At 55.1% G+C, this 10,107-nt stretch overlaps 1 protein-coding gene across 2 annotated transcripts; it reads right to left on the bottom strand.

Moving 5' to 3' along the window:
• Positions 1–3,519: 3,519 nt before the first annotated feature.
• Positions 3,520–8,611, bottom strand: LOC146867578 (uncharacterized). 2 transcript variants are annotated; one of them, XR_014961791.1, is made up of 2 exons: positions 7,952–8,611; positions 3,520–4,391 (listed from the first exon to the last, which is right to left on the bottom strand). XR_014961791.1 is itself a non-coding variant. In XM_085606338.1 (2 exons), the coding sequence occupies exons 1-2, from the start codon at positions 8,136–8,138 to the stop codon at positions 4,476–4,478; spliced, it is 1,164 nt and encodes a 387-aa protein (XP_085462464.1). In that variant the 5' UTR covers positions 8,139–8,611; the 3' UTR covers positions 4,400–4,475. The 2 variants fall into 2 exon arrangements, 1 of the variants encoding a protein (XP_085462464.1); XM_085606338.1 differs by lacking the exon at positions 3,520–4,391 and adding an exon at positions 4,400–5,452.
• Between the last annotated feature and the right edge of the window lie 1,496 nt (positions 8,612–10,107).

Here is a 10,107-nt window from a genome sequence, read left to right as displayed (position 1 = left end):
GGATCCAGCTGCTGCATATTCATACCAGAAAATTCGCCATCTGTATATAAAGCTATAACACGCCTTCATAAGATTGTAAGCCAGATACACGAGAATCCAGGCACTTGGACGTGGTCCGGGTGGTTTTGGAATGTGATATCAGCCTGGGGATGGAGAGTTCTATCCTTCCTAGGTATTGGCCTTCTTATGCTCTTCAGTTGTTGTTTATGCCTGCAATGTGGACCAGCGATTTGTGGTCTGTGTGCCACATCGTGTATTCCACATCAAGGTTTTCGCTCAAGATCCCGGAAGAAGAAAGAAGAAGAAATGATGCTCCATGAGCAAATCAATGGAATGATGAAGATTGATGTCTCGTGAAGGGCAAGAAGGGGACAAGGAGGGAATGTGGAAATGTGGATTTTCCTGATCAGTTATGTCCCCTATCTTGGACCCCAACGGTTCTATATGCATGTTACAAGTACATGTATGTTCCCTCCAGTTCCAGTTTCTAAGACGCAAACATATGTGTGTCTACCGTCAACATGTTCTCTGTCAGATCCGCCATCAATGGGCTGGATATTCGATTCCTAAGTATGAAAGGCCACCGACTTTATATGGCTAAGTTACTCCATTTTTACAGTTCAGGCGAGTAGGCCCGATTCTGTCCTCAAAGCCTTTCCCTGCTCTCTGTCTCTGACAGCTTCAGCTTGAGCTCGCATCTGTATCCATGAACTTTGTCCTACTCCCTGTGCAGCTAACGGTGCCTGCCTCGGCTCGTTTTCGCCTGTCTGCCAAGAAGTTGTATTTCACCTTCGAATTATCTATTTTGCTCTTCAGCCGATGCATTCCTGTCCAGTGATTTAGGTAAACATTTCCTTTAGCTCACAAGCAAAGGACTCAGCCTTTCCGTCCTCCTGCAAGTGATTCATAGCCCTGTTGCTATGGAAAGTTTTCTGCCCCTCGCATCTCATATAGACACTTAGACGCTTGTACACGCACACAGTCAGTATAGAATAGATTCTGTCCGAGAATCTCTTCCTTGTGGATAACATAGTTCTTTAAACATAGGATGTTAGATATGATTTGGGATTAGGATGACTTGACCCCAGACTTCTCGTCTCCACATGTAGAGCTAAATGTCAAGTCCCCTTCACCCCCTAGTTACACGTCAATTACACGTCATGCTGCTGCGCGCGCATCTATGCCAAGTATTATCTTATAGATCCACCTATGTCTGATAATTCTAACCAATCATGTTTCTTTTATTCCTTATTACGCCTAGTTTCGATTATGTCACTGTCACGTCATTTTTCTTATCAAATGTTACGCCTTCTACATTCGTTTCATTGTAATGTACTTATTATAAAAATACCTGTCTGTTAATAAATTATTGTACTTCACTTCCTGAACCTTCGTGGTGACGGAACCTGAGGGCCGCGACTCGAGTCGGCCATTTTGAATGGAATAAAGCCCATTAGAGAACCTCTTATACCACGGATTCTGCCTCTTGTTATTTTGAGCTATTTTACTTTATTTTAAGACTCCGTACGAAATTCAGTCAGGTAATATTTATTTTATTTACCACACCCTCCATAGTAATGTTAGAATCTTTGCACATGCCTTTCAGAGTGCACAGATATATTTATTTAAACGCTGACTGGTTTGGAGGCTTCATTTATGGACAATAAAACAGAAGACTGGTGATGTCATTGCGCCTCTGCATTTCCAACAGCAATAGACATTATATTGCCTCCTTGAGGAAAATTTGAATTTCCATCACGCACTACATACTCACGCAGTTTCACTAAAATTTAAGCTGAAATATATAAAGACAGACACAGAGGCACGTGCAGCCAAGCACACGCATGAGCACAGAATCATCTGCGCACAAAGCTATGCACCCATTACCATGTTTGATCACCAAAGCATAGGGCCTGGATGCGAGTTTGACAGTCGGTTCTCGGTCTGTCAGGAGGGCAGAGTTCGTTCCCTTTGCCATCCTGAGGGACGTCTCTGTAAATTCAAAGAAACACGGTCACAGCGGTAGCAGCTCTTTCAATGCCTTCGTTTTTCGGCAACAAACTCCCAAATTGGGAGCTTGTTTTTGAAAAAGAAAACGAATGGCTGCCTCTCCCCGGGAGTTCTCTCCCAGGTAGTTGGGGGTCATTATTATTTTTTTGTGTCTCATCCCTAGAAAAAAGTAATTTCAGCGTCCACCTTAAATTAGGTGGGCGATGTAATGTCCTTTCTCTGATGGCCCCTTCACCTTAGGGGCCCTTGGAAGAAGATTTCCACTGACTGAGTCGGTTAATTTGGAATAGAATGAGCGCCGCTCCCCAAAGCTCTCCTTAGAAACCCGGAGCTAGTGTTTTTTAAAGTCGGCACCCTTGAATCGACCTCGCAGCTCTTCCATTCGTTATCAGACACCTCAACCCCTTTTGGGAGATTAAGGGGGGAGAGGGGGCCAAGCCGACACCAAACTCCTTTATTGTGTGTGAAAAAGGCCGCTTTATTGAAACAGGTGCATATCACAATTTAACTCCTTGGCCACTGCCTTACAAAACTAACGCCTCGCTATACAATAACCTCCTGACCCCTTGTGTTTTCCCCCCACCCCTACGATCCCCACATCATTTCCCCCATCCCCCAAAATACAACATAACATTCCATAACCAACATATAACCCAATCCTACACCATGTAACCTTTCCCAACTCCCAAACTCCCCTGACCGTAACCCCTACCTGCCTTTAGTGCAACTGTAACTAACCAACCTCTAATCTAAACTTATCCAACCTGTCTACCCTTTACCTGTCCCTGGACCCACATTACCAAACCTCTAACAACAAACTCTAGCCAATCCCGGCCAACTGTCAACCACCCCGCTTGCACCTGCTCCAAGCGACAATACATCCAACAGCCCCTATGTACCTGTTCCAACAAATGCTGCCCCCAAAACCCGCAAAAGTGCAGACCCAAAACCCCTTGAAACAGTCCCCCTAAAACCCCTCTAACCATAGGGAGGGTGGGTGGGGAAAAACTTTAACTAGCGCACCCAGCCACCAGGTCACCAAGCCTAAAATGGTGGCTGGGAATCGCGCGTTTTGTATATATACCCCTTGGGCTACTACCCCTGGATTTGGGCTACATTTGGGCTATCCTTCAAATGTAGCCCAATTATTTACAAAATGGCCGTTCGGCCACGCCCCCCTCTCCCCCCTCCCAACCTGCCCGGGCGGCAGACCTCGCGGTGCTCGGCTGCCCCCCAGGCTCCCATTGGGAGATTAAGGGGGGAGAGGGGGCCAAGCCGACACCAAACTCCTTTATTGTGTGTGAAAAAGGCCGCTTTATTGAAACAGGTGCATATCACAATTTAACTCCTTGGCCACTGCCTTACAAAACTAACGCCTCGCTATACAATAACCTCCTGACCCCTTGTGTTTTCCCCCCACCCCTACGATCCCCACATCATTTCCCCCATCCCCCAAAATACAACATAACATTCCATAACCAACATATAACCCAATCCTACACCATGTAACCTTTCCCAACTCCCAAACTCCCCTGACCGTAACCCCTACCTGCCTTTAGTGCAACTGTAACTAACCAACCTCTAATCTAAACTTATCCAACCTGTCTACCCTTTACCTGTCCCTGGACCCACATTACCAAACCTCTAACAACAAACTCTAGCCAATCCCGGCCAACTGTCAACCACCCCGCCACCCAGGAAAAGGGGGGAAGTGTCGGCGACTGCGCCTCTTCCTCCCCTTTTTCTGCCCCCCCACGCCCCGCGACCCCGCATGACCTAACGCCTATAAACTCCCAACAGACGCGCCAACACTTCTCTCAACTCCAAAAGATACAGATCCATTCCCATCCTGGACAAGTGCACCCCGTCATCCCTGAACATCTCCCGCGCATCGTATCGAATGTCCCCGTGTGCCACGCGGTCAATCCCCAAATGCCGACAAAACCTCACCATCTCCGTATTAAGTTTCCGTCGCGCCTTATCTACCGCACCTGGGTTCACCGCCCCCCTCCAACTCCTCCGGGGGACAAACTCCGTCCACACAATCGAACAACCCGCCCAGCTCTCTTTGATCAAAGCCAGATCCTTCTTCATCGCCCGCATTAGGGCCAAACCAGTCTCCCTTACCATGTCGTTCTCCCCCAAATGAAGAACCAATACATCTGGGCACCGACCCGCCCTTAAGATCCCATTCAACACGGGCACCAGTTCCTTCCAACGCATCCCCCCCCTACCCCTCCACCCCACAGAGAAAACGTCTTTATTAAAACCCAACTGTTCCCCAAAGTAACTCTCCTGCGCCTGCAATTGGGCCCTCCTCACGAACGAATGCCCCACAATCCAGATAGACATTGCTCGGGCCAGGGGTCCCATAACCGAACCTGAAAAGAAAAACAAGAATGAAAACCTAACCACAACCTCTGAAAAATTTCACTGTCCTGTGTAAAGTCCCTCTTTTGCCTGTTTTACAGTGGCCCCCCACCCCCCGGCTCGCTGCGCACATAACGCTGGTAGCAATTTGAAGACCATCTTCCCAACTTCATGATTTCGCCCCTGTCCCAGCCCCTCGCATGCGCCTCCGACGCTGCCCCGATGCGAAACGAGTGCGTGCCAAAACCCTTTTCCTCGACCCCCAGCGTCCTAAGTGCTTTCCTCAGTACTGCCAGCAATTGTGAAGCTTTAACGCCTCGCCCCTGCTGATGGGAGAAGACCAGTCCCCCCAGACCCCCAGCGCACGCCCTCCACCGCATACCCCAGCGGAACGGACACACCCCCGTGGATCGCCCTTTCCTCAACGTAACCCACTTCCCTCGACTCTTCTGGTCAGTCTTTGCCTTTCGCAGCCAAATGCTCACCACCCGATCCCCAAATGATACTTCCTCCCAGGTCAAACCCCGGTCCGCTTTCGACCCCAGCAGCTCTGATACCCGAAACGCCCCAAAAAACATCCAAGACATGAGTGTGGCGAACAGCAAGGCCTCCCTACCGTCCCAGCACACCGCTGGCAGAACCCCCATCACCCTACCTAAGAGTTCCCATGACAGAGGCCTCCGCACTTTGGCCACTCTCCCACATTCCCGCGCCCAGCCTTCCAAAATCCGCGTCCCCAGCTCCCCCGCGGATGGCGCATAACCCCACAACAGTTTGCCGATGAACGCAACCCCCGCCAACTTGCCCACTATCGTCACCCTTGTCAAACCCCTCTCCACCAAATCCAGAATAAATTGCACCACGTCCTCCCGTCTCTCCGCCTCATAAGCCCGCCATCTCGCCCCTGAGTGAACAAACTCCTCCCATGCCGCCCTGTATGCTATTTTCGTTGACCGCGCCAAAGAACCTAGAACCAATTGTAGCATCCGGTATTGCCTACTTCCCAGAGTTGGCTTGGCATCCTGGTCGGGTTCCCGTCCGCGTCCTTGGCGAGCCCACGGAATCTCCCCCACTGTGAACGAGACAAGGCATCCGCAATGTCATTGTCCACTCCTGGCACATGCACCGCGCGAAACGCAATATCATGCCTCAAACAACCCAGCACAAAAACCCGCAACAGCTTAAGCACCTGCGCATCCCTCGCCGACTGCCTGTTCACCACCTGTACCACTGCCATGTTGTCGATCCTGAACGTGACTTTTTTGTGGGCTAACAAAACCCCCCACAGTGTGACTGCCACCACTAAGGGAAAGAATTCCAAAAACGCGATGCTCCTGCCGCCCTCTAACCAGTCCTCGGGCCAGGGCTCCGCACACCATCTCCCCTGCCAATACAGACCAAATCCCTTGCTTCCCGCTGCATCCGAGAAAATCTGTACGTCCCATACCATGTCCACCTCCCTCATCAAAGGCACCCCATTGAACTGGTGCAGGAAAAACTGCCACATGCGCAAGTCCTCTCTCACCCCTGCTGACAACCTCACATGATGGTGCGGAGGCCTCTGCCCCTCCAGTGCGCGCCCCAGTCGCCTGCAGAAAGTCCGCCCTACTCTGACCACCCTACAAGCAAAATTGAGATGTCCCAGCAACACCTGTATGTCCCTGACCGTCACCTTCTGTCGTGCCAACACCTCGGTCAGCAAACTCAACATGTTCCGTTTCTTTTCCTCCGGGAGGCGCGCCTCCATACGTACCGAATCCAATTCAATACCAAGGAATGCCAGTGCCGTACTGGGGCCCTGCGTTTTTTCCGGGGCCAGCGGCACGCCCATGTCCCCCATGATCTCATGGAAGCTGTCCAGACCCTGCTGGCAGTCCGCGGAGTCTGAGGTGCCGACAAAGAAAAAGTCATCCAAATAATGTGTGACACCTTGGTGACCCGTTCGTTCCGTAAACAACCATTGTAGGAACGTGCTGAAGCATTCAAAGAGTGCGCAGGACATGGAGCAGCCCATCGGCAATGCCTTGTCCACATACCAGTGACCGCCGAATTGTATGCCTAACAGATCCCAGTCATCTGGATGCACTGGCAGCAACCGGAAAGCTGACTTGATGTCGCACTTTGCCATCTGTGCCGCTGCGCCCGCGGACACCACCAGTGCCATGGCCACGTCAACCGATGAATATGACACAGTGGCCGCGCTGTCCGCAATAAAATCATTGACCGACCCACCTTCTGGCCATGACAAATGCTGAATGAGGCGAAACTGTCCCACCTCCTTTTTAGGCACCACCCCAATGGGTGACACAATCAAATTGGGCAGAGGCCACTCGCAAAATGGTCCCGCCATGCGGCCTTCCCGTACCTCCTTGTCTAGTTTTGCCTGTACTACTTGCGGATGCTCCCTCGCTGATCGCAAATTATCTGCCCATCTCCGAACCCTCGGCCCCTCGTACCCCAATCTGAACCCCTCTTGAAACCCCAATCTCAGTGTTTCCGCCGCCGCCCTGTCCGGATAGGCCCCCAGCGCCCCCACCAGCTGCTCTACCCTAACCGGAGTACGAGCCCTTCGCCCCAGCCCCCTTCGCCCCCCTCCCTCCTCCTCCCTGCTGTGACTGCTGCTGAGCTCCAGCCTTAGGGGCTCCCGCCTGCCAATGCTGCCCGCTCTGGCCCGGACCTTGCGTCCCCCAACACTTGACCAGCGGATGGCGCTTGCCGCAGCTCGAGCATTCGTGCCTAAACTTACAATATTCTCTCGTGCATAGTCCTTTGTTAAAGTCCCAGCAAGCCCCTTTATCTCCTGTCGTCCCTCTGCCAGCTCCCCCCACCCCCCCGCGGGTGGGACCCCCTCGAAAGGGCTGGTACACGAGCGGCAGCCCGCTGGCTGTAAATATAGTCTTTCCCGACCCCGCCAGGCCCATGGTATGCTGCCAGAGATCCGTATCCAACTCTCCCCATTTTGCCTCCGCATCCCATGCCATGCGCGCCCGGAATTCCTCATCATACTGAGCCCAGGCATATCCGCCCCCTGTAATCTGTGCCTTCCTAATTACGTCCATGTATTTAAACATGGCCACTGACCTCTCCGGAAACTTCTCGCAATACACGCTGGCATATATCAGAAAAGCCGCTGTCCAGTTTTCTATTGTCAGCGGCACCTTAGGCCTTTTTGCGAGCTCAAATTCCTCTTCCTTAGATCCCTCCTTCGCCCGGACCTCTCTGTGCAGGAGTTTAAGTATCTCCACATATTCCCCTTTCCAAATCCGTTCCTTCGTTGTCAACATCAAGTGCGCCCCCAAGGGCTTGGTCACTCCCATATATGGTAACCGTTTTACCTTCAATTCCTTACTTTCCAGTTTTGCCTCCTCTGCCTTTGCGTCCCCTGTCCCCTTCTCGCTTGTCCCCTCCTTCTTGGTCTGCCCGCTGTCACCCTGCCCTACTCCGTCCGTGCCCACAGCCACATCAACCACATACGCGCCTTTGCGCAGTCGTTCCCCAACCCCCCCCTCCACCCCCGCCCCCCCCACTCCTCTCGACACCATCCTTGGCCGCCCGAGCAAATGTGCATTACCTGGCGCCAGTGTCTCCGTCCGTCGCTCATCCCGACGTCCAGTCCTGGGAGCCGAGCTGCTTTCCCACCGTGATGTCCGACCCGTGGGCTGCGCCTGGCGTCGTGACACCTGTAAGAAACTAGTCACAACATTACTCGGCCCCCCGTCCCTACCGTCTCCCACCTCACGCAACTCCCCTTCCTCCATACTCTCCTCCTCATAGTCCAATTCCTCCTGTCCTGCACCCCCAGCGTTCCCCGCTGGACCTGCCACCTGCTGCTTAGGAAAACAAACAACATTCCTTTCGGTGCTCCTCCGTCGCTGCCCCCCGGGGCGCAGTAACCCCGTGGGTGTTGGGGCCGGCGAGCCCGTCTCGGGCCTACTTGTGCCAGCCGCGTCGGGATCCCTCGCCGGTACTGGGCACGCCGCCCGAGGCTCCACCCTCCCTTCTCCTTGGCGTCGCCAGGCCGCTCCCAGCCCTGCCAAGTCCGGTACCCCGCGCTGTTCCCGCTGCCTCTCCGCTACCTGCAAAGGAAAGGAATGGTCTGGTGTGCTGGGCCTACCTACCTTCCTCCTGCCATCCCATCCCCGCTTGCCAGCCCCCGACGACTCCGCGACCCACGCCTTACCCACCGCGCTCAAATCCGCCCCGTCGTCGTCCTCCCCCTCACCCTCGTCCCCGTCGCTCCACTCCCCCTGTCCACTCCATCTCACCCCGTGCCCGCTCGACTCCCCTCCGACCGCGCCACCCCCCCCACACCCCTCCCCCCTCCCTGCCGTCTCCCCCGCTCTGACGCCCCCAACCCCCGCCAACCCCTCTGCCCAGGACTCAAAGATATCCAGGCCTCCCCAGTCCCTCTCACTGCCCTCCGACTCGAATAGCACTGGGGATTCTCCCCCTGCTGCTTCCCCCTCCAGGGCCCCCCCTACCTGCTCCCACTCTCTGACAGTGCGCCCCCCCGCGCCCCTGCCCCTCTCCCAGGTGCTCGCGTCAAACCCCCCCCCGCCCCTCCCCGTTTCCCCCCCAGCCGCCACATGGCCCAGCGCGATCGCCACCCCACTGAAAGCCGCGCTCCCCCCCCTCCCCTGACCCCCCACCGTCTGGCTGACCGGTCGATCCGTGCCCGAGCCGCCTGCCCCCCCCCGCCCCCCCACACTCCCCAATACCGAGCCTTCCGACCAGGGGGCCGCGCGCCTCCGCGCTGACCCGGCCCCCGATATCCCCCCGCACTGCGCGCTCCCCCCGGGACCTTCCCCCAGCTCCTCGTCCTCCTCCACGTGTTCTCCCCGCCCCCGCGCGCTCCGCGATCCTCCCCGCGTCATCGTCAGGCCCTCCGCCGAGCAGCCTCTCGCCGTCGCCCTGGAAACGGACGCTCCCCGGCTTCCGGAGCGGCCCGCGTACGATCTAGGCCTCGCCTGGTAGGCGGCCGGAGCCTTCCCCCGTCGCGTCGCTCGTCCCCGCCCCCTCCCCAACTCCAGTCCCGTCTCGCTCCCCTCCTCCACACACGCTGACCCCGGGGCAGCGCTCCTGACATATGCGCTGCCCCTGTCACTCACCGCTCTCCTCAACGGACTCCCGGGTGGCGAACAAGCCGCGACGGCGGCCGCCACCCCCGCGGACGCGCGCCTCGCCGGGCGCTTCGTCCAATTGGCCTCCTGCACCAGCAAGTCCATCCTCCCCGCCTCGCTCAACAACCGAATAGCCTCCAGGACGCGATAGTCGCCGCAAGACATGCCGCCAGGTACGTGTCAAACTCCTTACTCACGCCTAATAATACACCAGAAAAACTTTAACTAGCGCACCCAGCCACCAGGTCACCAAGCCTAAAATGGTGGCTGGGAATCGCGCGTTTTGTATATATACCCCTTGGGCTACTACCCCTGGATTTGGGCTACATTTGGGCTATCCTTCAAATGTAGCCCAATTATTTACAAAATGGCCGTTCGGCCACGCCCCCCTCTCCCCCCTCCCAACCTGCCCGGGCGGCAGACCTCGCGGTGCTCGGCTGCCCCCCAGGCTCCCATATCTCATTCGCGCAGGCCCCTGTTTTCTCCCTTTTTCACTGTCCTTCTCTTCCTACCTTGTATGTTTTTACATCTCTTGTTCACGGTCAATGTCTGACAAGGAAAAATAAATGCCAGTCCCCCAAAATGGGTGCCGGTAGCCCCCAAGAGT

The sequence above is a fragment of the Triturus cristatus genome, chromosome 1_2 (assembly GCF_964204655.1).
Source record: "Triturus cristatus chromosome 1_2, aTriCri1.1, whole genome shotgun sequence".
NCBI classification, from domain to species: domain Eukaryota; kingdom Metazoa; phylum Chordata; class Amphibia; order Caudata; family Salamandridae; genus Triturus; species Triturus cristatus.
The sequence above is the reverse complement of the archived record's forward strand: the minus strand, read 5'-3'. Positions and strand labels throughout refer to the sequence as shown.

Bases quoted from the DNA above. Each gene is read 5' to 3' on its own strand.
- LOC146867578 (XM_085606338.1), bottom strand. From the start codon at position 8,138: ATGGAGGAAGGGGAGTTGCGTGAGGTGGGAGACGGTAGGGACGGGGGG. The intron at 5,453-7,951 runs GTAATGCACATT...TCTCGTTCACAG, and splicing joins GACGGAGACACTGGCGCCAG to TGGGGGAGATTCCGTGGGCT.